Source organism: Falco rusticolus, chromosome 9 (genome assembly GCF_015220075.1).
Source record: "Falco rusticolus isolate bFalRus1 chromosome 9, bFalRus1.pri, whole genome shotgun sequence".
Lineage (NCBI taxonomy): Eukaryota > Metazoa > Chordata > Aves > Falconiformes > Falconidae > Falco > Falco rusticolus.
This window is the reverse complement of record NC_051195.1, coordinates 43,625,295-43,652,734: the sequence shown is the minus strand read 5'-3', so window position 1 is coordinate 43,652,734 and position 27,440 is coordinate 43,625,295. Positions and strand designations below refer to the sequence as shown.

The 27,440-nt window shown below is 42.6% G+C and overlaps 1 protein-coding gene across 3 annotated transcripts in view; it reads right to left on the bottom strand.

Moving 5' to 3' along the window:
* The window catches only part of TNC (tenascin C), a 72,098-nt gene extending 44,901 nt beyond the window's left edge, over positions 1-27,197 (bottom strand). For all 3 annotated transcript variants that reach the window (XM_037400013.1, XM_037400011.1, XM_037400012.1), the window contains exons 1-3: positions 27,029-27,197; positions 2,260-2,851; positions 5-1,318 (exon numbers count right to left, since the gene is read on the bottom strand). In XM_037400013.1, the coding sequence (XP_037255910.1) occupies positions 5-1,318; positions 2,260-2,722 (1,777 nt within the window). In that variant the 5' untranslated portion in view covers positions 2,723-2,851; positions 27,029-27,197. The remainder of the gene's footprint in view (positions 1-4; positions 1,319-2,259; positions 2,852-27,028) is intronic.
* Between the last annotated feature and the right edge of the window lie 243 nt (positions 27,198-27,440).

The following is a 27,440-nucleotide window of genomic DNA, read 5'->3' as shown; positions in this document are numbered from 1 at the left end:
CTACCATCAGAGCAGTCATCCCCCATGTAACCATCCTCACAGACACACCGTCCGTCGATGCAGCGGCCCACATTGTTGCAGTCATTGGGGCAGGTCTGTTCACGGCAGTCCTCCCCTGTGAAGCCCTCCTGGCACACACAGCGCCCATCAACGCAGCGCCCACGCTGGTGGCAGTCATTGGGGCAGGACAGCTCGCCACAGTCCTCCCCCGTGAAACCGTTGTCACACTCACAGCGCCCCTCCACACAGCGCCCGCGGTTGTGGCAGTCTTCGGGGCACCGCAGCTCCCCACAGTCCTCTCCGGTGTACCCCTCGTCACACACACACTGCCCATTGACACAGAGCCCGTGGTTGTTGCAGTCATTGGGGCACCGCAGCTTGCCACAGTCCACCCCGATGAATCCCTCATGGCACACGCACTGCCCGTTGACGCAGCGCCCACGGTTGTTGCAGTCCCCGGGGCACCGCAGCTCCCCGCAGTCCTCACCGATGAAACCCTCGTGGCACACACACTGCCCATTGACGCAGCGACCATGATTGTGACAGTCGTTGGGGCACCGCAGCTCCCCGCAGTCCTCACCCAGGTAGCCCTCGTGGCAGATGCAGCGGCCGCCCACACAGCGCCCACGGTTGTGGCAGTCCTTTGGGCACCTCCTCTCGCTGCAGTCGTCCCCCACGAAGCCCTCGTGGCAGACGCACAGCCCATTCTCGCAGCGCCCATTGCTGTTGCAGTTGTTGGGGCAGGTCAGCTCCCCGCAGTCCTCCCCAGTGAAGCCCTCCTCGCAGAAGCAGGTCCCGTTGACACAGCGCCCACGGTCAAAGCAGTCGTTGGGGCAGATGAGCTCGCTGCAGTCCTCGCCAGTGTAGCCCTCGTTGCAGACGCACTCGTTGTCCACGCAGCGCCCGCGGTTGTGGCAGTTGTTGGGGCAGAGGGGCTCGCTGCAGTCATCACCAGTGAAACCCTCGTGGCACACACAGCGCCCGCCCACGCACCTCCCGTGCACGCTGCACCCCTGGGAGCAGAGCTCTTCGCTGCAGTCTGGACCCGTGTACCCCTCGAAGCACATGCAAACCCCATCCATGCACTTGCCTTGGTCGTTGCAGTCGGACGGGCAGGTGGCCTGGCTGCAGTCCTCGCCGGTGAAGCCTTCGGTGCAGAGGCACCTGCCCTGGGCACAGAGGCCCCGGTTGAAGCAGTTGCGCGGGCAGTTGGGCTCAGAGCAGTTGGGGCCTTTCCAGCCAGGCTCACACACGCAGCCGCAGATCTCGATGCTGTAGTTGCCGTGTCCGCTGCAATAGGGTGTTGTGTCCAGCTGACCTGTACCAACGATCCAGAAAACCCATTACTCCCCTCAGGTCTGGGATACATTAAACCAGTGTGGCACATATGACCTAAAAGGGATCTGATTTTTCAAGCTCCCTACAGGACATAACTTCCAGAATCTCCAAAGCTTTTAAATGAGAATCCCTCCATCTTCCTCCAATGAGCTTTAGTTTAGCAGGAATGCTTTAATTCGCATTAGTAGCAGGGAAGAGCTCCTGCCAACTACTTGGTAAACGAGCACGCTGGATTCCTCTGGCCTTCTCAAAATCCCTCGTCAACTGACTGAGCAGCTTTCCTGCCTGCTCCATCAGGGCATTACTCACCAATTCACTCCAGAACATCAAAAGCCAGGCAGCATGGTGTATCCTCAGCCGTGAGTCTGGCTTTGTGCTCAGAGGGACAGAGTACTACTGAGAAGACCTGTGTGTTCTCTCTTGTTTGAGCAATCCCCTACCACAGTTTAAAAAAAATCCTGGAAGGATACCTTTTCCCCCCTTCTCTAACTGTTTGTGCTTGTCTATTGCCTTATGCCCTGCTGTATTTTTATTGGTTTCTATTAAAGAAAACTTGGAAGCAAACCTGGTTACATTGGCAGCTTATTCAAAGGGACAAAACATAGAGCCAAGAGCTTGGACTATATGAGTTTTAATCTTAACTCTGACATAGACTGTCACCCTGCCCAAATGTCGTACACGCTTGGTGCCACAGCTACAAAGCAGCCCAGGCAGACTTCTGACCCACAGATTCATCAAACCACAAAACTGTGAATGAACATATCTTGCAAGCTGGCCAAATACATTCCCAGTTTTGGTTACGGTTCAAATTTAACAGGTTGACTTTTGCTCATTCTTGAAACAGATCTGCGTATCTACTCTAAACAAGATCTACAGCCAGCACAAGAATTTCCTCAAGAGCAGTTCCCCTGTCTGCCTTACCTTCTACTGCCTGGGAATTAGGACAGCATCCAGCCCCGCTGGCACACTGCTCCCGAAGGGAGGATACCAGCCCCTCCAGCTCCTCTAGCCTGCTCAGCAGATCCTTAATGTCTGGGGCAGCTGCACAGCCGCAAGCCCGGCGGGGAATGTTAATACGGTGCGTGAAGACAATCTGGTTCTCCTCATTCACTGTGTGCTCCTCATAATTCTTGACAGGCTCAATTTCTGCCTTCAGGTCTTCGTCGCCACTTGCTGTGTCCAGGTCCACAGAGCAAAGGGAGCCAACAGGCAGCTTAATGTTGTAGACGTGGTTAAAAACCACAGGCTGGTTATCCTCTGGCAAGGTCATGTTTAGCCCAGCCTTCCACTTCTGCCGGATAGTTTGCTTGATGACTCCGCCATTGACATCCTGGGACAGCAAAGCTAAGATCACACAGGCCAAAACCTGGGTGGGGAGTCCCATGGCAGTGGTCAGTTCCTTTTCAAAGCTGATGGAGTCTATATATGTTTGGCCTTTGTAATCTGCAGCAGAAACCGGAGAGCCAGTTCAGACCAAGTTGGATATCCCTTCCTTTCCTCGTGCACTTGTTGCCTAAAAGACAAAGGAGCAGTGTAAGGGATGAACCACAGCTACACCACCCAATAAAAGGCCTATGACACCAAATGCGGGCCGACATCCTTAAAGAACGTGGCTGGGTGCTACTCAGCATACCACCTCACTTCACCCAAGCTGCTGAGCTTGTTCTTATATATAACATCAGTGCATTACCTTGTTTTCCAAGATCTCAGTGTGCTTGTGAACAGAATGTCACAAGACACGAATCTTGAAGGAAGCTACTGTTATTTCCCATTTAGAGCAAGCATATTGGAGTATGGAAGGTTTAACCACCTCAAGCAGAAGACCAAGTGGAATTGCCTCAAGCAGACACCTGCTGAGTTTCATCTCAACTGAAAACACTACTTTGGGATGGAGGTAGCTAAAACAAATACATGTTCTGTTATGATTCAACTGATGGTAAAAGTTTGTAGTTCCTTCACCCATTAGTCTGCTGCTTGAAGGCTACTGAAGGCTGGCTCACGTACGAAACTCGAGAGGCTGTCAGAAGGTATATCGACATTACTAAGTCATTGCAGACCTTTTCCATATGCTTTAAATTATTCCAGTTGGCTGGGAATCCAAACTCCAGGGCTTGTAGCCCAGTAGAAGTTTCACTATACTGATGATTTGTCTACAGCATGAAGATAAATGGAGCTCTCTGGGGAACACTGGAGGTTGAAGGTTCTGATGTCAATGCCTGTATCATAGCTAGCAGTATTTTAGCTCAGAAGTAGTGAGATACAACAGGTGAGACTCTAACAAAGGAGGTACAATGTAATAAACAGCAATAAAAATACATGTGCACACGCACACACAATAAAAAGGGAGAGGAAGACAAGGAAAAGAAATCCTTTGAGTATGTAAGTCCTTCAGGAAAGAAAGCCATACATCAATACAGGTGTAAAACCATCTTTTTAGCAACCAATACGCATTTCCACTAGACAACATTTCCCATTGTCTGATCTTCCATCAGCTGTAATACAGTAGCTTGCTTATGGGTACAAACACCTGGCTGGGCTGTATGAGCTCTTTCTGAAACTGATTATTTTCAGTTAGCTTCAGTATTTCCTCTTCCTCCTCAGTCTGTCCCTGTTCCTTTCATATAAGCCAGGGGAGCTAAGAGACGTCTGTTGACTTCCATGCAGAATCAACCCCTCAGCATGTAGAGTGAGAATGAAAAGCAGCTAATGGACTGGCTAAACAAGCACACCTAATAAATGTCGATTTAACTTTGCTTTTCTTTCTACACCCAGAAAACTTTGGTTAAACGGTTAGCTCAGTGACTGTGTTTTAACTAGCTGTAAGCTAGTGAAATGCCAGTAATGGAGGAAATAGCAATTTATTCTCTAAACACCACTGTTTTGATGATAATTCATTTGTCAGATGAAAGACTGGCTTCTTCCACCATTCTGCCTCCCGCAAAGTGTAGAGATAATTCTTTTCCCATGCTATTCCTGATGCTTTTGTGGAAGAATGACAATAATACGTCAGACACTTTACTGAAGTTAATTTTCTGTAGACAATGTTGAGCTCACAAAGAGTGAATTTCACTTTTTATTGGGGAATAAACCAGAAGTAAACAAGCAGCAGCGGAGGCGCTTTTTTTTCTTGCCATGGAAAAACATTCAGCTTTAAGCCATTTCTAACGCTTACCCCATTTGTTCAAATATGTCTGCAACCCTTGTCTGCACCAGAAGACAACACAAGGTAGCTAATAAAGAATAACAGAGGCAGACATGATCCAGGTCTCATTTGTGACTCAGGCCAATCCCTAAATTGGGTTGCCAGCTCATGAAACATGTTCAGGACAGCATTTGAGGTAAGATTTTATGCTCAAGCACTCCCACTCAGGGTTTACAAATTGCTTTCCATACAATGAGATTCCATGTACTACACACTTTTTGCCCTGAGACAGGGTCATATAGCTAAAATTGGTGCCTAATCCTCAAGCAGCTATTTAAGGGACAGGCTGCTTGACAGATGTATCACCAATGGAAAATGGAATAAACTGGAAGCAGCTCTACACCTAATTCCCACTGAATTTTACTGAAAGTCAACCATCGATTTCTTTATGATTTTTGTAAATCCCAGTCTACAAGGATATGTGCCTTGACCAAACCAAGAAAATTGATTGCAGCTTCTCTGCTGACTGACATGAGTTTACACATCATTTTATGATGGTACAAACCGTTATTTTTAAAATATAAAATATAAAATCAGAAAATGAAAAATATACTTCTGACAAGAGCCACTGTCACTGTTACCTTCGCTGATGATGAAAACCACAGGAACATCATTACTTTTACTGGATGCTCGCTGCAACAGAGTTGGCCAAACCTCAGCCTACAGATGATACTGGAAGACTTAATGTATCTTAGCTGACATCCTTTTGAAGTTTATGAAGAAACATTGTGATGGTCTAGGAGAAGCATTCCCCAGCATCTGAGCTGTGACCTCAGTGTTTTGACACCTAGTGTGATATCTGAGCTAATTTACATCAGGTGTTTCTCATCTGATCTGCCAAGGATCCAGCATGATTAGCTGAGCTCCACTCCTAGATCTGAGATCTACAGAACAAGACACTTTCATACAGTTATTTATACATTAGTCATATTTTTGGCTGGGAGAATAAAGACAACATCCTTCTCTCTAACTCCCATTCCTCAAACATATCTAAACAATAGCTCAGACCATGATGGACCACCCAGGAACAGGCTGTTCTAGAGACAGATGGAAGCCACAGCAACTGTCAGGCTCTGTTGTCCCTTTGTTTTTCCCCATTTTCTTCCCCTCAGAACAGTTCATGTAGATTGTATTTTAAACCTGCTTCTTGGAGACATACTCTCTCTATTTTCTTTGCAGACATCAGTTGCCAGATTATTAACAGACTTGTCAATAAAGACCTAGAAGTCTTGCAGCAAGAAGTCTTTGCAAAAGAAGATGGCACTTCTCGTCATAAGTTTGGCCTTGCTGTAACGCATATAAAAAGGAGCTGGGTGTGTTTGTACCGTATCTCTCAGGTATGTGGAGAGGCTTGTAGGACCAAGAATGTGTCCGGTTTTGACAAGGACTTTGTCTAATACAGAATATTACTCATCCTAATGAACTGTGCCCCTCATGTTGGAAGATTATGAAGATAATGCAGATTTTTTCATCCCAGCCACAGGCTAAACTTGTTGTTTCCTCTCTACTCCTCGGTCTTGCCTGGCTCGGGCCATGTTATTATTCACTTTAGAGGGGTCTCTTGCCTATTAAAAAAAAAAAAAAAAAGAGACTATGAATTGGCAAGCTAATCATGGCATCTATGTAGTACCACATGATGCAGAAACACATTGAGGAAGAAAAAAATTCCTTGTCTTGTATGAACACTAACTATAGAAGTTAGATGTTTTCCCAAAGAGAATAAAAAGAACTAGAAGAACACTTGTTTAAAACCTGATCAGTAGCTAATACTACTCTTAATAATATGTGCTGGAAGTCAGATGGGCTTTCAATAGCACAAAGAAAAGGAATAGTTTTCATTTCCACTGCAGCCCTTTCATCTGAGGATCTGAAAGCACATCACAGTCTGGCTGTCAAAAGCTGAAAAAATGTTAAGGTTATTTTTTTTTGTTTAGACATCCCCCCTCCCAACACCAGAACTTTTTCAGGACCTTTCCATTTAATTAGAAATTTGTTTCTTACTAGGAAATTTTCAATCAGTCTTTAAAAAAAACCCAGGAATCCTGACTCCCAGGGAATACTAAGCAAAGTTAATATGTGAAAATTTTCCTTCCCCAAAGACATATTTGCTGGAAACCAGCAGGTGTGAGAAACTAAATTAATGTTTGCATAGTTTAAAGTTGTAGTGTACCACTCCAGCTTCTCTTGAAAATTCAGTAGTGGCAGAGTTGTGAGATGATTTGTGGGTATATGGAGTGATAAATATGCAGATGAGAACTCTGTGTGATTTCAATCAAAACAGATTGCAGCAATGAAGAAATGGAGGTGTTAAAAAGTATCTCAGCTGTCCTTCACAAAGGAGGCAGAAGGCTGATTAGATTTGCTCAGACACCCTCTACATGTCATGACTTGGAAATTAGACTTCAAAAAGGCAGAGGGGGGCAGGGGGAGAGAGAAAAAAGGAAACGAATGCTCCTTTAAAGAGATACTTTCAACATTACAGCAAGAAGGGATCAAATATTGTTAGCATATATTGGATTTAAGCACATAGTGTTAAGATCTGCATAAAAGTAGCAATGGGCTGGATTCTGACAGAGAGGAAGGCTCAGCTGGAGAAGAACCATAGCCCTCTACGGAAAGCACAAAAAGGTACGTTTTTAAATTTGTTAATTGCCAATCCCAAAATAGTTTTCTGGGATCTGTTAACCGAAGAAACTCCATGTTTCAAGAATTTCTACCAAGGCATGACCTGGCCATCTATTCCCTCAAGACTGGGGTATCCAGCAGTGCACGTGTAGGCATGGGCATCATGATATCATGGAGCTCTTCCCTTTGTCTATCGCCATACAAATGAGCCTTGTTAGGAATTTGATCTGACCTGGAATACTCTCCCTTTGCAGACACGGGGAATTTGTGCATTTTCTACAAGGAACACAAGCAGCGCTATTACAGAGGATTAATGAATTGAAACTGTCTGCCAGAATGCATTTTTACAAGGCTTCAAAAGATGCAGCCTCTTAAAGAAAAAGTGTTAACATAGCTTTTCCAAGAGCATGTGATTTTTGAGGCTCCAGGCATCTTCTCACACACAAATGGATCATTGAAACTTTCTCAAAGAAAGGAACTGGGGAGGGCAGCCGAAAGTTTTGACATGGCAGGCCAAAACACGAACAGTTCTGACTTCATAGTCTTTCACTGCTGTTTCCATACATTCATAACTACAGAAAATAATTTTCTTTCCATTCCCAATTCCAACAGGGCAAAGGAATCAGCAGGGATACTCAGTGTAGGTCAAACTCCATTAAATCACAGAAAAGAGCAGAAATTCATAACTGTCCTAAACCATCACTACCAAACCTTTCCAGCAGAAATGATCAAAGCCAAATCGTTACTTCCCCTCCGCCCCCGCCCCCCCCCCGCCTCCTTCTTTATTTACATTGTATTCATTCTAAGGAAAAGAATTTTCAGGCAGCCAGATCTTAAGTGATTCAGAAAATTAATTGTGTTTCCCAAGACTCACAGAGAAAGTGTGTGCAAAGAAATGTTGCAATTGTTTCAACACCAATTAGGCACCACAGATCTGAATAGGTCCCTAGAATGTGGAGCTCTAAAGGGAAATACACATAATTTGGAAATTTTGTTCCGAGTCTTAAATCGACTGCATGAAGAGAGGAAAAAAAGGAATATAATTATCAAAGAAAAATGGAAGAAACTGATTCCCTCATTCTCAAAAGTTCGAACAGATGAAATGCAGTGTGATGAGCTGTAACCCATCCAGCTTCCAAGCTGCGCTGGAAACCTCTATTCAAACCTCTATAGAAATGCCTCTATCTGAACAGCTTCACTTCTACCTCCATGGTCAATTCATGAAGAAAAAAATCTAGCCTGTACTCTACAGTTTTTTATATAAGAAATCCAGCACGTGGAAAACCCACAAACAACTGTGGATCTGGATGCAGTGATACCCCCCTGCACCCTTTTATAAATGGCAAAATGCCAAGGCACTGATTTGAAAGCTTTGCCACCCCACCCTGCTCCAGACTTGCAGAATGAACCTGCTCCTAGAAGTTAAAAGGAAATAAAAGCGTTAACCGAAAAGATCTTGCTGTCTGCAGGTGTCCAACAGCAGCAAAAAAAAGAGGGAGAGGCAGAGAGGAAACAACCAGGAAGGACTTGTTTAACTAGAGAAGTCTGAAGATACAAGGTGGCCAGGTACTAAAATCCCAATTTACCTTACAGAAATGGTTCAGTGATGTCCATAGCCCCAGAACAAGGGCCCCATGGTCCATGTGTGCTGCAGGTGTAGCAGAAAGCCTTTTCTCTGTAAGTTTGTATTTATCATGGACAAGCAAAGTATTATTCCTCCACTTTAAATATGGAAAACTGAAGCACAGAGAGGCTGGCGCTGAGACAGCCGAGCTCTGGGAAGCCTCTGCATTTTGCTCTAAGTATTTTACCCACTGCAAGGCTGGCCAAGCTGAGCCAGCCTTGCTGAGTCTCATCGCAGTAGTTAAAACACAACCACCTCCCAGAAGGCATTTATAGCGCCTTACAGCACCAGACCCGAATACCACACCTCTTTTCATGATTCTGCCTTTATGTCTTAAATACTTTATATTTCAGGGCAGACCGCCAGTTTGTGTTTGATGTGGGTAAGCATCCACAACTCAGAGCTCTGGATGCACCCTGAGGCAACCTGTGTTTCATCTAGGGCTGGCATCGCACATCTAAGAGCAGCCACCTTCACAGGAGTGAGCACACTCACAAATAATGGCACTTTGAATGCAGAGATGGGAACTGATTTGCACAGTTAATTTATGATTAACTTCTAAGTTCTTATAGATCAGAGGGTTCATGTGCAGAATGCATCCATTGCACGTTCTGAGGGCCTTGCCTATGCCACTGGAATGACTAATAAAAACAAAACAAATTTTAGATCACCATAAAAGAACCCTACAGTAGATCCTGGCGGTCACTAGCATTGCGATTAGATTTATACCTCAGACTGTTTCCAAGAACAGTAATTAAAACAAATACATTGACGTTTTTTGCCCCATCCAGCCCCTGAGGTCCTGCATTAAACATCACTCAGCTAAGCATGAACTCCTCACTCCAGTTAGTATTTAATTTTTGGCTTTGTCTCTTAGATGACATTTCTACTTTGGGGAAGCTGTGTAGTCTCTGGTTCACAGATCCTACTGTATGTCATCTTTAAATGAAACCATTTGGATTCATTTTAGCCTCCGCCCATTCTACCTTGGCTGAAAAGCAGCATATAGACAGGGCTTCGCCAAGGCTGTTTTGGAAGGAATTTTAATTAATTGCTTTGTGTACAATTTAGAATTTAGCAAAGGCTCATATTTCAAAGCCATCAGCATGACAGTGCCACAAAAGGGGAAGGAATAATAACCCGCTGAAGCCAACATCCATAAAAATGTGAAAGAGCTATGGTAAATTCTGAACGATAAGCATAAAAGAAACCCCATGAGAGACTAAACCTTGTGTCGTACAGTGACTATTTTGAGTTAAATTAGCATGATTACTCCATTATAAACTACTTTGTTTCAAAAGTTTTGTACTCTTAGCCATGGAAAATCTCTCTAGGTCTATCCTTGTTCAGGATCTCAGAGACAGAACAGACCTTTCCAAACTAAACAACAGATTTGGCTGCTTTTCAAAGCAGAACAAAAGTTCAGAGATCAGAGGTGGTCTTCTTCCAGTATCAGTAACACCTTTGATCAATAAAGTATTAAATATAATGAGCAAGTCTCATGAATTAAATGAAAAATTAGAGTCAGCTGGCAGAGATACTGCTGGGAGAAAATGACTGATGAAAACATACAATAATTAAACAGAAGTGAAAAGCAGATCATGCGTTGAGGTGCCTGCAATAACAGGATATTGAGCTCAACAACCAAGTTTCTTAGTCCTAAAGATTTTGATTTCTTAGGAATTACCTGATTGATGATTAGAAAAGCAAAGAAATTCTGCCTGAACATACTACTGCTGCTTTTGCTACTCCATCAGGAGCAAAGGAGCAAGAACTCAGAGGAGAGCCAGGTGTGTGGAAATGGCGCTGTGCTGGGACTGGTGAGGTCTGAGATCATTCTTAATTTCTGACATGAGTTTAGCCAATTATCATTCTGATTTCTAATAAGTCTGTGGGAGATTTGCACACTAAAAAAAGTGCAAATAACTAAATTGCCTCTTTTTATGTTTCCAATTGCTCCTCTAGAGAGACTTTACTTCATGTGAAAGTCTCCCTGTGAAAAAACTTTCCCTGCTCTCCATTTTTCTGCCTAAGCTCTATGATCTTCATGCTAGATGTTGTCTCTGAACACTTTTACATACCACCTATATTAGAGGAAGCCTCAAGCATGTTAAATAGTGGCCAGGTGGCTACAGTTCTTAATAAGGTTTAATTACAGTCACCTTCTAAATAAGCCACAGATAGAGAGTAGACACAATTGATGGTGAAAAGAGCCAATGAGATCCCTTTGGGAATTATTCAATCTGGCTAGAGCAGAGCTGCTCTGAAACAACCACCACATTGTTTAAGGCTGCTGGGTATAAGATACTCTTGTTAAGGCCATACCTAGGCAATTATTTATAGAATAAACTCAATGCTTCCTTTGGAGCCATTCCAGAGGCCAGCTACCATTGGCGGAAATGAAATAACAAGCCTGGTTTTAACATTATTAAAAGAAGATTAGTCGTATGGAAATGCTTTGTGCTACTGTAAGGAGATTTCTATTTCAGGTGGGGGTGTTTTGCACAGTAATGCAGAGCAGCAAACAACGTGGCAGAACCCGCACACCTTCTGCTCACCCTTCTGCCCGGGCACAGCTCCTGTGTGATGCACCAGGGCCACTGCCCCTTGACGTACCTCCTGCAGGTAACTTCAGAGACAGCCTGCTGTCCCTTAAAGAAACATAAAGGCACAGCATACATTGTAACATGATGCTCCCAAAACTGCTTGAACACTCAATTAATCAAAACAATCATGAAAATCAGTGGGGAAACCTCAAGAACAAGGGTTTGCAACATCTGTTGTCTCACAGACAGGTAGCACAAGTGTTATGCAGAATTCACATTTACAGGATCAGAGCCTGAGGAAACGACATCTGCTGAACCCTGGAATATCCCAGCTTCTCTTAGCTTGTGCCAGAGCTGTATGGCTATTTAAACACAGTTGTTTATAGGAGAAGCATCCAAAGCGGTATTACGTAGTAGTTATATGTAACCAACTAGACTCAGGAAGAGACTCATATTAAACACAGGAATCAAAAGTTCTTAAGCACTCATTTTTGGTATCATCAGAATAAAGAAAGTTATCCAAGTTCAAAATGAATGAAGATAATTGCTGTGTGGCTTAGATGAATAACGCAGAATTAATCAGACCATGCTCATAACTTGGTGTTTGATCTCGCATACTTTTAAATTTGCATAATTAGAAACAAATAATACATCTCAGTCTGAGTTACGGATGTGTTGTCTTCCAGCACGCTAATGACTGTGGATAACATGGTTTATACCAAATCACCAGCTTGTGACTTGATAGGATCTTGCCATTTCAGTTAATTTTACTTCAACAACTTCAGAAGCCTTTCCTGCCTTCTCTTGGAGACGCTGAGGTCTCTGCTGATACACCTTAACCAGCAAAAGCGTGCCAGGGTGGAAGCTGCACTGCTCTTCACACCCTCCTCTTCATTCACAGGGGCGATGCTAGTGGTGTCTTTACACCCAGATGGAGATTTCAAAGCGACTGGCTAGAAATCCACATACTTCCTGAGAAGTGCCTACAAAAAAGATAGATAGCCTAAGGATATCGATGCTGTTCGGTATTAGCTGCTAGAGACCCTGAGAGCATCGAGGCAGTACAATGGTGTCAATTCTGATTTATTAGGCAGGGATGTGTGCCGCCTTCTGGCAAAACGTTAGTTTTGGGAGTGCTGTGTGTGACCCCACCAGCATTCCCAGAGTCAGCTCCTGGCTGCCAAGGCTCCCGGCACCCAACAAAACCAAGACAGACAATGGGAGCTGTGAGCGAAAACCAGACTTGCTCCACGACTGCAAACCTGTGCCAGGGTTGACTGGTTCCAGGAGGGCAATGGCCCAAAGGCACAGTCCAGCCAGCAGCGTTGGAGTGCACGGCCGGCTATTGGAGACCAGGAAAATCTGCCTCCTGGGCTGAATTTCCATACACGTTTAATCCCAGGGACTGAGGAAGACATTGGCAAAGCATATGCCCTGCCGAACGGAGGCAAATAAAACACTTTGCTGCCAGCGGAGCCTAACATTTATTTTGGGTTTGCGATGGAGTCTGAATTCATGTGATAGAGTAATCCTGTCGATGAGGTCATGTGTTCCTCTGAAGGGGCTTCTTTGTACCCTGGGTTAGTTAGCAACGCTTTTTCTGTTATCAAGCATCTGATTAAACTCACAAAAGAAGGGTCTTTAAAAAAACAAAACACAAAAAACCACAACAGTCTCAGGCAGAAGTGAGAAGTGAATAAATAAATTGTTGGGGTTTTTTCTTTTCGGTTTATACAACAGGAAAAGGGAAAGAGGAGTAAGATGGGAAAGGGGCACAAGAAAGGGGTTCAATGTTCTCAGATGACAGAACAAAGGTCTTAATCTATTTTCAAATTTTCTACAGAGCCCAGTCCTGTGACAGATACTAGTTATACACATCTGTGTGCATAATTCCACCTTGAAGGATCACAGTGCGCTATACAAATAGCACAAGCCTCCCAGAAGTGATCCTATCCTTCTCACTGCTGGAGCGACACAGTGCCTACCTTCTGCAGTAGTGAAATCCTTTACCAAAACACTGGGCTTTTGTTCCATAACAGGGGTGGTAAATTAAAATGTGTCCCTGGTTTTTATTTGCCTTGAAGAAAGACTTGGCCCTTTGGATGAGAATATTTTTCATCCTGCAGTTCAGACTTTTGTAATGCTCTGTGGTACCCCTTACCATGTGGCAGGAACACCAGCTCAGCTCTGGCAGCAGGGGAAGAGTGACTTATAACTAAATCATTACTAATTTCCCTTGCAGGACACACACCCAAGGTCAGGTTAGATTGTGAAGTCTAAAAGCAGCAAAGCTCGAGCTCTTTTGTACTGATTTATCTGCAAGCACTGAAAGACACATAATCAGTAAGATACCTGCTGTTAAATGCCTGTACTCGTTAGAATGACATTATTTCAGATTAGTTATTTGATGGCATCAGTGATCCCCTCTACTAGAAAGCAAAAAATTCATTCAATCCCTCTCATTCTGGATTATCTCATTCAGTATTTCCCTGTCCTCTCACTGGATATCTGAGCCACCAAACAGACCACGAAGATTGGCTTTATGAAAACAGCACTACAAAAGAAACGTGACCAAATTACACTAAAGTAACAGGTCGAACTGGTTGAAAGTGTTTTCACAACATATTTTTCATTTGATTCTGAAAACTCAGCAAGAATAAAACGTAGTCAGCAGCATTTCAGGAGTTCCCTTTCTGAAGAAAAAATTCCAGCCTACCCTGAAAAACTTTTCTGAGGAAATCTTTGAAACCAGTAATTTTCCTGCTATGGCTTGCATTGAACGAAGTGGCCTTTCTGAAAGAATAACCACTTCAATCACATCTTCAGCCTCCTTTTTCTAAGAAAACACAGAGCAGCCTGACTTCAAATACTAAGTTAAAAGTATTATGGCGGTGAAACTACAGTGCTTGTGCTCTCCTTCATCCCAGGGCAGGAGGAGAAAGAGAATTAATCTTACATTCATTTACACCTCTAAAAGTGCAGAGATGTGCCTGTGGGGAAGTAAGACATGTCAATGCATTTGAAAATACCATAGGACACCAAACTGAATTTTCAGATAGCAAAATACTACAAAAAATAGTGGTCCAAAAGCAAACGAGCTTTTTATTGATGGCTGGCTTATTGTGCAATTACCTTCCTGTTTTCCTACCACCTTTGAGGACACCGGTTCTTCTGTTTGCAAGGCAGGTTCTGCCTATTCTACAAAAAAAGTATCGTAACTACAGATAAACAACACTTCCCACCACCACCACCCTCCAGCATGTTTGGCTGGAAACCCTCTTGGCTCAAGATGTGAAACAAACAGCTTGAAAGACTGGGAAAAGAGGAGAAAGAACTGGGGAGGGGTGGGTGGGGGAAGAAGAGGAGACAGATCCTGAGATTTCTGTTTTCTAATTTGATTGTACCATTATGGAGTATCAGCCAACTTCACTTTCTCTTTTCCAATTGAGCATGTCAGACCAGCTGGTGAATATGACCTGTGGCACTCCAGTGATTCACAGTGGCTAAAAATATGTCTCTGTATTGCTTTTTTAAACCCCCAGTTTTTGTTTGAGGCAATATAAGGATAAGATCATGTAAAAAGGATGCCGCTGGATGAGTTCAAGGGAATAGCGCAAGCAGCATTCCTTTTATTATGTGAAGAGGTGAAACTCTGAATGCTGAGCTGATAAAGCCAAACAAATGTTCATTTGCAGTAATTTTATTATTATTATTTAATATCTAGTGCAGCTGACATTTGCAACAGTGGTTTGTATGTTGGTGTGATTTGGGTCCTGCTACTTAGGCAACGTAAGAAAAGGGGCAAGTATCTTCCAGATTTGTCCTACAGGGACATGTGGAAGATGACGGCAGGCAAGGGAGCATGCAGCTCACTGCTGCTCTACCGCAGAGCCCTGGTTTGTGGTGCTGTGAGGATGGATCTTTTTGGAAATTAAAGACACTTCTTTATGAAAACTGGGAAAACAAACCACCAGATGGACTCACCAGGGAGTCTACTGCTGACTGATGGGAAAACCAAAATGGAAATAAAGCTTGAGATGAACTGAAATACAGGGCAGCTGAAGAATACGTTCTCCTGGGCGTTATAGTAGAATGGAGTGGTGAGGCATAGACCATTACCTTAAAGTACCATTGCAAAGTGAGAAATGATCAGCTCTCCCACTGAAGGGATTTCCCAGGGCCATAAAAACTATGTCTCAACAGGAATTGAGACAAAAGCTTCCCAACCAAGGATCTGCCACATCTGAATCTTCTGAACTGTAACGAGAGAAATGAAGCTAAATAGAGCTGGCTTGCTAGGGCTGGATGTGGAGTTCCCACAGAACCATGTGCTCTCGGCAGAGGCTCCAGAAAGTGCTCACAACCTTGGGATTAATAGTCTGGTCTCATGGTTAGAGCTGAGGACTGAAACTCAGGCATCCTGCACTGAAATTATTTTATAAATCGTCTGGTATGTCTCAGTTTATCCACCGGTAAAACCTTACAGAGGGAACTTATGTCCCAGTGAATTAGGTACTCCAAGGACCCCTAGGAAAGGCACTGTTAAATCCTCATTTCCATAATTAAACATCTTCCTGAAGAGTCCTATAAAATTGCCAGAAAATACATAGATAAAAAGCCAAGAACTAGACTGTTACCCCCTGCAATGTAAAGAAGAAAAAGAAACACAGATAGGGCAGTGTCTTTTGCACTGAAGAAGAAAGTCTGACCAGAGATGTGTAGCCTGAGTGCAGACAGCTCCATGACTGTTTGAAATTCTAGGGTAACAATAGAAAATTGAAGACTTATTCTGAAGCCAAAATGTAGGACGTGCCAAGCCAATTACTAGAATAAGATGAATCCATGAAAATAAATGATAAGGTTCACAAAACCCACAGAGAAACACCGGAAAAATTGAGAAAAATCTGCAACTGAAACAAAATATACAGGTCCAGCTAATTATCTTATAACTACAGAATGCCCTTTCATCTATAACGGCCTCCAGACATTTTGTGAAATCAGAGGAGTCATTCATACACACATTGTTTCTCCATGACGAGCTGTGTGCACTGTTGTGTAGTAACGTTACACAGCTGAAGTGATTCATACTTTCAGCAAGGAAGGAAAGAAGAATACTACATCGAGCTCAAACTGCAGAAAGATTTTTATACAAGCCACAGGAGGCAGACAAGTTATTTTATGGGACATGTTATTCAAAGGTGTTACATAAAAAAGAGAAATAGAATTGAAGAGGTAACTATGGGACACTTAGCACCAACCCCATCTGGTCTAGCTCCCAGTGACTGAGACGAGGCACAAGTTAACAGGGAATTCAGTCTGTCCTTGGCACTTGTTTTTTTGTTAAGAACTCAGAGGCTTGAGCATCAATTTCTGGAAACGGGAACTCAGAAAAGAGAAACAAAACAAGCAGGTCAGTGGGGTGCTTTTGAGCTGCATTCAGACTCATGGCAGGGTGCACAGCAATCAGCCAAGTAGAGCAATTTGCTAAAACTTGAGAGAAAAAAGGGAAAGGGGAAAAAAAAAAAAAAAAGACAGGACTATGCATCTGCTAAATACTCTTTTTCTCCCATCTGCAAAGCAATCTCTATTCTTACTGTAGCTTTCAGAGCTGGAAGAAAAGAGCCACTAGCAGATACAGCCTAGACAAAACCAGTGGGTTAGAAACAGCAGGACCCATCAGTGATGTGCACAGCAACAAAGACAATGAATGGATTCAGAAAAACTGTCGCTGTTCTAAAAACAGAACTATAGAAATAGGTCATCTCAGAAGGACTCTGTGGAAAGCAGAAGGGATGTGTTTGCACGGTCCTTTTGCTTAGCTTCCCACTGAAACCCCTGTTTGTATTTCCAGCACAGAAGTGAGTTTTACCCATTAGTGTCTGAAGACACACGTAGAAGTCTGGACTGTTAAATGTGGAATTGAATCAGGTCCATAGCAGAGCTGCCACAGACACTGAAGCCTATATTACTGCCTTTTCCAGTATAAAAAACCTTTTCAGAGCAAAAGCAACCTTTGTGCATAATCTCACAGCAGAAATCACTCTTGCCTCCTAAGTATGTACTGTACCTTTTAATAAAGCCTTTCCTAATAGCAAAAGCATTCGCTTGGTCTCTTGGCTTTTTCCTCCTCATAGCGAAGACACAGAGCTGGAAAAGATCTATGGTTTTCTAAACTTGTCTTTGGAAAGTTTCTTTGCCAAGTTACACTTTGTCAGGAGCTCATTATTTTCTGGGTAGACACTAGAGACCTCACTTCAAATTATTTTGAGGGCTTTGCTGATGCAGTTTCAAACTATGAGGTTTGTGTGCTTTTTTGCATGAATCACAGCAACTTATGTTCATTCCACAAACAAAGCTCTGCTTCATTTCCAGATGCTTCTCCACAGTATTTCTTCTAAAGCTACCTATAGGTTTTCCAGAGCTCAACTCACTAGGTTCTAGATGGTTTTGTGATGAGATGGGAAGAGCAGAAATTCAGGAATTCTGAATTTTCTTCCCACGCCTTTCACACTGAGCAAGACTTTCTGATAACAAAGCAGCAGCCAGTTCTGGAGGTGGGAGCTTAGACAATCTCATTTGTCTCTAAAATTCACAACTGAGGTATCATTTTCTACAGATAACGAGAGTTAAGAAACGAATCATCAATACTCTTGATAAATATATGAATAGGTGAATAAATAGGTGATCTGCTATAAAAAGCAGATGCCAAATGAATAAATTTACCAAAAATGTTGGTGATAAATATGCAGTAGAAAATAGGATCTTTGCATTTCTAAGAGCCATGAACCATTGACATATTGAACAAACACACAGCGTGCAAGCGAATAGCTAAGCACACTGAGACAGCATTGCTTTGTATAACATCTCCAATGAAACTGTTTTTTAAACTTCTGGAGTTCAGAAGCAAGAGGTTAGCCAAAATTTTACTGTATACACACAGCATCACACTTTTCCGTATTTAAACTGATTTTAGCCAAAGGAATGTCACATTCAGAGGCAAGTGGTAAGGAATTCTTGTGTTTTAATGACTTTGCTATATATAAAGGCACAAGTAATTTGCACATATATTGGCCTGAAATAAAAAGAAGTGTTTAAGTAGTATGAAATGCTACAGATAATACTGGTCAGCAGGGAGCAGGATGCTTTCAGAATTCACTGTGGTTATTTGCATGAAGCTTATAATTTGACTTTGATTTCACCATATACTTATTCAAGCACTGAAAATTACATCCCTAAAAACGTCTCAGAACTCGGTCGTAACAGCCTGTACTATTCTTGGTGATCAGAATTATTATTATTTGCCTCCTGTCATTAGCAGACTTTGGCCATGATTTTAAAAGAAGCTGGGGAAATGTATGGGTAATCTTTCATTAGATAATTATTTGATTTAAAACCAATTATTAGTTTACTTGGGCTGCTTTTCCTCCCCGCCAGAGCTCCTCTGTCCTTGGTACTAGCATCCAAAAAGTGCCGGAATGTGCACATTTTTCAAACTCCCCAGACCACAGAAGGAGTTCCTTGAAACCTGACTTCCAGTAACAGCCCCCAGGCTAGATATCTGCTTGACCTAGTTCTGTCAGATGTGGGAGCATCAAGAATTTGCCTCTTCAGCAATCTAGGGTAGGATAGCAAACTCTTAGTAGAGCTAAATATATAATGAAGAGTGAAGATGGAGTGAAATCAACCATGGCTTGGCAAGGCAAAATAAAATATAAATTAGATTCACAACATGTGAAACAAATTGGGTGCAAGGCATTTGGAAAAAGAGAGGAGATTGTTTCTAAAGAGTCCAGTCTGAGGATTTCTTTCAGTTCTCTGATGTAAAACAGAGGCGCTTATGTAACGTAATGGAAAATACAACCATATACACAGCCCTGAGCAAGTGATTAGTCACAATGGTGACGGAACTCAGACAAAAATCTGCACTGCTGCTTCAAATGTCAACAAATTGGGCACTGTTACACTAATGGGAGACTTGAGAGACCTCCAACAGCAACACTTTGACCTCGTTCTCCTAACCCACAGTGACTTGAGACCTGTCTGTGCTAAAGTCTTAGCTGACAGCAATTTGAGCCGTGGAATAAAAGAAGGGATGTGGAGCTCAATTATCCAGCAATAGATCTCCAGTGAAATCAATGCAATTGTGTCACATGAGAATTTGGCTGGCAGCCTCTGAAGTCTGCATAGGAGAAAACCATCCCCTCAGAAACGCAAGCTGAAGTGAAGCGTAGAAAGAATAATGTAGACAATGAGGGCTATGCATGAAAAATGCTTGGTGTAGTCTAATTTCCCCTCTGTCAGACTGGTTTTATCCCCCTGCTACTCCATAAGCAGTACTTGTGACCTATATGAGCACAAACCCAATCAGATCAGGCCAAGGCATCCTCTGCGGAAAAAAATTTCTGTACTATATAATTAAGACAATGTCAAGCAGGTATGCTATATGCATATTCAACATCTCATATCAAAGTGAAATAGTAATTGCTCACGTTAGCAGAAAAAGCTTTCTCCCCAGGTGAAATTGCTGAAGTTAGACACTGTAGACTGAATTTTTATTTACACTGAGACTCCCCCTTTTTGTCAGTCTAGTAGGGCATATTAATAGGCTATTAGGATATCAGGATTATAGGATAAATTTATACGAATTGCACTTACATCAAGCGTGGGGTTTACGTATATACGCAGAAACAAACACAGTTAAGAGTTCTTGTACATGTTCTGACCAACATAAATAGTACAAAAGAGAGTCAGGCTACAACCTGGAAAGTACTGTTTTACTTCAGGATTGGCTCCCTTTTCTTACAGATGAGATTTCACCCATTTGAATAGCGCCAGTAGAACCAGTAGTAACGTGGAAAGGTAATCGCACCCAAATCTAGAGGGATCCCAATCAAAGCCAATGAACTCTGTGTCCAGACTGAGCTTCCTCAGCACTGACACGTCATTACAGTACCAGAAGCATGGGTCTTCTGAGAACAGAGATGGGGCAGTGACACTGAGTTCCCAGAGACACAAGAGCCCTGGCATCGTGCCTGGTGATGGGGAAAGCGTGGATAGGCACACGTAGCTGGCTGGTAGTAAACCATATTTCCTTGCTTCCGACAGCAACCCCATCAAGTCCTAGTGTACTACTACTAAGGCAAATAAACATTATATGAAATAATGGCCTGAGAATGACAAATAAACTACAAATAATGCTAATGCATTTCAGAATGACACTCTCTCTAGGTTCTGCATTCTTACATCAGACCTGGAACTGCAGCACTTGTAGTGCTGGATTACTGTGATTGACTTGCTAACCTGTAAAGTGTATTAAGTCTACACCATAATTAACACTTGGCAGTGGAAATATAAATTCCCTGGCTTGTAGATGGTATATCCTCCTATAAACACTTCACTTGGCCACCAAACTGGAAAAATAGATAGGACATTCATAAGGAGAGCTCAACATGGGAAATGCCAGCATTTTTTCCTGGAAACTATTTACATTGCCAAAATGCTTCAATAAGAAAAATTATCTGAGACCTTTCCCTTAATATGCATCCTGTTCTTATTTGGCTCGCAGTCTACAGTGTGCAGCATTCATTCTGAGTCAGACTTGAATTACTGTCGTACAAGCAATGCAGGAGGGAAGTACAAGTCACAAGTAAAGGAAAATATGCATTACACTACATCTCACTAAGAAGAACAGTTTGCCTCCACATCACAAGCTACCTTTATATCTTTCTTGGCATAGACCTTGGTCCCACAGCACAGGGAAACTCTTTAGGAGGATTCAACACACCCAAAAGAGGCTGGCTTCTCAAAAGGTGCAGTAATAACAAAGAACCAGCACAAAGTCGACACTGAGCAACTTTTGGACACCTAACGAACTGGCTTCTGAGAAAATGAGATCATGACGGTCCAAGAAGGGAGATAACCACTAAGGTCTTGTCCTGCAATTTACAACACATACTGACAGCTAACCTTTCCTGTCCGAATAAAGGCTTTTCATCAAACCAAAAAGGCAGAAAACCACAGTCACAAGAGTGCTCAGCTCACAGCTGGCTCTCCCACCTGCCAGCCCTGCATCTTGTCTTTGAGACAAGACCAAAAATGATGAGAAAAATCTGTCTGTTCCCAGCTCTTCTAATTTCTTGGAAATGAAAAGTGAATTCTTTCCTTAGAAACAATTTTTTTTTTTTAAATCACTTTCCAGCAGGTATTCCTTCATTGTGGAAATAACTGTTTAGCTAGTTCTGATGGGCACACAGGGAAAGAGTTTAATTTTCATGTACACTCAGAAAAAGGTATTTACATCCCCTTTGAGCCTGGTGCTGTCAGAATGGTGTAGAAGGGCATAAATTTAAAAAACCACCAAGAAAGACAGTTTAGATTAATATTACAGTTAATATCCTAATCCGATAAGAAAATTAGCATTTGTAATTTTAGGCTTATGAGCGTATCTTGTTCTGGTGCATCTGGGTCTAAGGCACAGACAAATGCTCCAGTACTTAGCTGAGGCAAAATCATTGCAGTGGAATTTCCCTGGGCACCCGGCTTCAGACCCCTCCGAGTACCTTGGCCAATATCTACACACAGTTGATGCTATGGCCTGGCACAGGGAAGAGGCAGGCTGCTACAATAGACATTTGTCGTGCTTATGATTCAAGCGATCGTTTCTAAAATCTGTATTAAAGACTTCTGTTCTGCTACCCTGCACTTTCTACTTAATTACTAAAAGAAATATGTTTTCTAAGCATGAAACAATATCATATTTGTCAAGAGTTTGGAAACCGAGCATTTATATGAATTTAAGAAAGCTTCCTTTCTCTTCCCTGGGCGGTTCTGGTTATGGGGAAAGAGCTTTCTGTGTGAGTAATCTTTCTAAGTAGGAAGCAGAGCTCCCCTATTGCTAGGGAAGAATGGACCTCCAGTAGGCTAATATGTGATGGATGACTGAATGCAAACTTGGCAACGTTGTTCTCCGCTACCCAAAGAATACAAAATGCCACAGGCTATTCGTACACAGGGACTCTCTAGTTGGAAGTTCTGAAAACTTGGCAACATCCCCACCTTAGTTTAATTGAAACTACAGTGGCAAGACAATTAAGGATGTGAATTTGGGGAAATTTCTCGCAACAAGATCAACTCAGGATGAATTTGTCTTTGGTGATTGGGTCGTACACAAGCCACACAAAAACATAAATGGAAAGGTATTCTCACTGACTCCACAGCCGGAGCAGCAAAATCTCGCATTTGTTTATAGGGGTACTTTGTGGGATATAATGTATATTAACTAGCATTCTTTAACGTCTACATCTAGATACACCCACTGAAGGTATAGGAGGGCTTTTTTTGTCATTTTGTCAGCAACAGGATATGCAGTATAAGGGCACAGGGTTGGGGGTGGGTGTGCATACAGAGAGAAACCATGCACATAGAAAGCCAGTTTTACTTTACCTAAAGGCCATGTCTAGTTATAAGGGCATGTATATCATTCCAGTCTATGTTAAAAAGAGACACAAAGTTATTCAGACTTTGTCCTTCTAGCAGAAGGATCCCTATTATGTTCCTCCTTTCAATGCCCAAACACCTTCTGCTGGATCCAGAGACACCCCTCATCAGGCAGAATCCCACCCCTGCTCCTCCTCCCCAGCCTGCCCACCCCGCACAGCGCAGTTACATCATACAGCGAAAGATTTCACTAGCTGGAAGAATGCCTGGTTTTTAACTTTTCCCACATGTGGAAGGCATTTAACTTCAGCTCAGACTGAAGAGGGTCGAACGCACGAGTGGACACTGTGCACTGCGTTGGGGGAAGTTTCACACTTGTATAAACCCCAGAGCTCAGTCAAAACTGAGACAGCTCAAGACTGCCTCTTGGGGTTGTTAGTTTTCCTTCTTTCCGGTAGTCCCATTCCTCAAAGAACTGCCTGCTTCCTTCTTTTTTTCTCTTCCCTACACAAAGAACTTTTTTGAACAGCTAATAATAGCAATTGTAAGTCTTTTGTGGCAGAGAGCATCACTTATTACATCTATTCACTCTTTCTAATACAATGTGGCCCTAAAATGCTGTAGCAATAGTAACATCATCAACTTCTAATAAACTCTACACAAAACCAACAGAAGCCACAGACAGCAAGTCCACTTACAGATCAATCAGTTTAATGAATTAAATTCAATTAAAATCAGAAGTGATCTGTATACATCCCTTATTTTTCAGCTCTTGACCTTATGTTGTCGAAGTTACGATGTTTCCTTGAACTTGCAGGCTAGGAATCCTGCAATTGCTTGCACTAGTTTTGCACATTTCTGAGCCCGGGCGATGATAAAAATATTTGCTCAGTTCACTCTGGTTGCTGTCTTTCTTGGTTTCTTATTTCAGTAACAATGATTATTCTGCAATATTACATCAGCAAATCCTTTAAAACTACTAAGGTTAGTGGTTATATTTTACAGTAGCTTCAGACTTCTGTGGTTTATAACCACGGGTTTTGAAGACAGAGATCAGTCTTTGGGAAGGGTATGCTAAATCCACACCAGAAGTTAAGTCTGAGAAAGTGCCTGTTGGTAAATCAGAGCACAATTTTGATGCCCAGTATCTCAAACTGTCACAGTTCAAAACAAATACCTTTTTATTATTGGAAAGCTGAGATTTCTAACTTTCCAGTGATGTAAATCAGCCCTTCCTAAGCCTAGAGTTTTATGAGACACTGGACCTTAAAACTGTCAATAGCCCTTCAGCTTAGCAGACTGTGATGGCATGTGTCCAAGGATGAATATATCAAGTCACAGGCTTCAAATTAGAGTAATTTTTAACCATTCTGAATGTCTCATGTTTCAATGTCTGTCACACAGGTAGGACAGCTAAATGTGCAGCTGCTAACGAAGCAGGCAGCAGCCTCTGCATTTATGCTTGCTTCCAAATGTATTATCCAGCCTGGGCAGATCCCAGGGCACGCTAATGGAAACAGCCAGCTGGACGAACACTGTTTCTCTCTTACAGATTTGCCAATATGGGACAACCATTCACACCAGACAACTCTTACACAATCCAGCACCCTTCATTGCTACTTAGCACCACTCAAGCCTCTGAACACAGCCTGCAAAGCTAGACGAACAGAGGTACTGTTGTGTTGTACTAGGAAAACAGCAGAGAACTGCACAAGCAGGTTTAATATTTCAAATGGTTTTACCAGAACAGATTAAAGGGTTAAAGCTCTGGCTCTGAAGCAACATCACTGTTTCAAATGCACACTTGCTTCTCAGCTCTGCTTCGCTCCTGAAAAGGATGAGAAAATCCCAAGAAGCACAGACTCTGCCATCTAATCTCATTTTCTTATCAAAAAGTAAAACAATACTCAAGAACAAACTTTGACAGTCTCTTTATAGCAAGTCAGAACACCTTCATGCATAAATAGTCTTTGGCTTTTTTTAGATATTTTGTAAAAAGCAGTAATATGAAAAATAAGCCACCTGATGTGAGCTTCAAACACTTTTGGAAATGCTGTTCTAGAAACATGATAGTTATAAGTGAGTACAGAAGAGAAACAAGCCACTCTTTAAGAACTGGGACAAAAAAAAAAAGGGGGGGGGGGGGGGGAAGAATAAATTTACATTAACAGAAGCTCTCCAGCTAACAGTTACTCATAATTTTGTGGAGCACTTTTTGGCCTGAGTTTAGGGATATTCCCAATAAGTTCTAGCTTCATTAAGCATCATTTCAACAGGAAAGCTGGATCTGATTGGTTCTCTTTTCAGATGCCTATCACCACATCTACCTGGGTGAGCTTCCTTGAGCAGGATATCAGCTCCCTCTCCAAATGAGACATAACACCCTGATCTGCAGGCTGTCTGCTTTTCAGCAGATCCTTTGGCTCTTCTACAGCTTTGGAAACACTGATAAAGTAACTGTGGTTATAGGATTAAGGACTGGAACTTGCAAAAAATTTCCTCTGGGCTGAAAGGAGCCAGAGGATAAAATTTAATGAGCAAAAAATATGCTAAACGAATAGCAGTTTGCTCAGGATAGTGACTGTGATAGGATCAGTGACAGTGGGGCCAAGCAGTCCCCTGTACAGCATCCCTCTCAGCTGCTCATACCCTGCTCAGTTCAGATGCCCCTCCTTTCCTGAGTGATGGTGCAGAAGCATAGCACCTGCAAAGGGGATGCACTTGGGAACACCTCGATAACTCTTCCAAGTACTTTCAAAATTCAGTGCCAGGGAAGGTGAACTGCAGATAGACAGGTTCTCTTCTTTTGGCTAAACAATTTCATTTGACCAAATATTTTCTCCTGAGCTCCCAACAACAGTAATAAAAACCCCTAAAGACAACATAACACACTTCTGCAAGCCTTCTTGGGATCCAAAGGACTGTTGCTAGCCCCCACTGTCCAACTTACTCTCGGACTACAGCACCCTTAGGATTTCACAGGCAAATGCACAACACAGGCATAATAAAACAAAACTCCACTCATAACATTCATCAGGAAGAGTGTAAAAGGAATTCCCATTATTTAATACAACTGAAAAAAAAAATGAACCAGGAGAGAAAAACACAAGAGCTTGTCAATAAGGCTTTTACCCATTCTATAGGATCGCACGCACATCATTAGTTTCCATTATTTTCACAAAGGAAAATTTAATAAATACCTTTATTAGGCCTTTTAATGTTATAACATCTCTTCTGTGCAAGAGGGCATGCCACCACCATTTCAATCTGAACATATCTTTCTCCTGCATAGTATGATACAAACTTTTCAGAAGTTCAGAATAACTACCAAAACCTCTATGTCCTAGTAGCCAGATTGCAAATCAGGCAGGGAAAACTCTGCAAAGGTGATGCAACACAAAGTTTTGAGTAAGTGGGCTTAACTCCTAAATGAACCTAAGTACGAACACCTTCTCCCAGCCAGCTCCTCTATTTTAAGCCAACTTGAGCCTAACCGGTAAATGCAGACACAGTCATGCAGAAAATCTCAGCGCACAAGGGAGCAAGTAGTTAAGACACATTATAAGGCAAGTGTCTCCATTTTTCCATGATGATGGAGAATTTCACCCTCCCGCTCCCCAGAACCACCCATTTAAGTACTGGAAATAAGATATCAGTTGGATCTTCCTTTGTCTTTTGCTCCCCACCAGACTAAGGTTACCTCACTTTTACAAGAAGCTGGAGCCCAGTGGGGGCGGGGAGGAAGGTGACAAAGGCTTAAGTGCAAATAAGTGTGCAGACAGCAAACTCAAAAGGAAAAGGGCCTGACCAAGTCATACACAATAGCATCGGAGGCAGCGTTACCTGGGAGGTGTAGGAACTGCAAGTGGGTTTAGTGTGGTACACGACGGAAGGATGGAGGAAACATTTCTATTACTTCGGTAGCCAAGAGGAAAACCCAGTTTGGATTTTCCATCCTTCCTGTCAATCAGGTTTCTGTCTGTCTGTGTGTAGATGTCCAGCATTCAACTACCTCATCCTTCCTTCATTCATTGGATCGGATTGATGTCACCGAGACATTTCTTGCATTACTATTACACCGGACAATAAAGACAAACCAGACAGGCATGCTCCAATTCAAAAATATTCCCTAATAAGATTCCTGACAATCCAAACTGACAGTCATAACTATGAGGGTCATGACAGAATGCCGTGATATTGCAAGCTGGTGTGGGAGAAAGCTCCTGATTTTTTAATTCAGGAAGGAAGCAGACTTACCTTACAGCCTCTGACAGAGATTAGATCCCGCTGTGAGCCACCTCCATGAAATAAATATGATGTTAAAGTCAGATATCAGGTTCTGACTTGGTTGCCGTCCTGTCAAAACTCAGAGAAGTTGCATTGTCTAATTTTGCCTGTGAGTGTGTGAAAGGCAGAAGCGTTTGACAGTAAGGCAAACTGGTCAGAGCAGCCAGATTCTGCTGGGTTTATATAGCTGAGCTGCAAATCCTGATCCTTGGCTCATTCCACTGTAATAGGATGCCTGAAGGCATTTTTTTCGGTTTTGCTTTAAAGGAACAGCCTCTCTCTTTGGCTTAGCTTCTGAAAGACACACAGGCACACTCACATACACACACTGTCATACACAGGCACACACACAGACAAAAAGAATTTGCATGCAACTTATGGC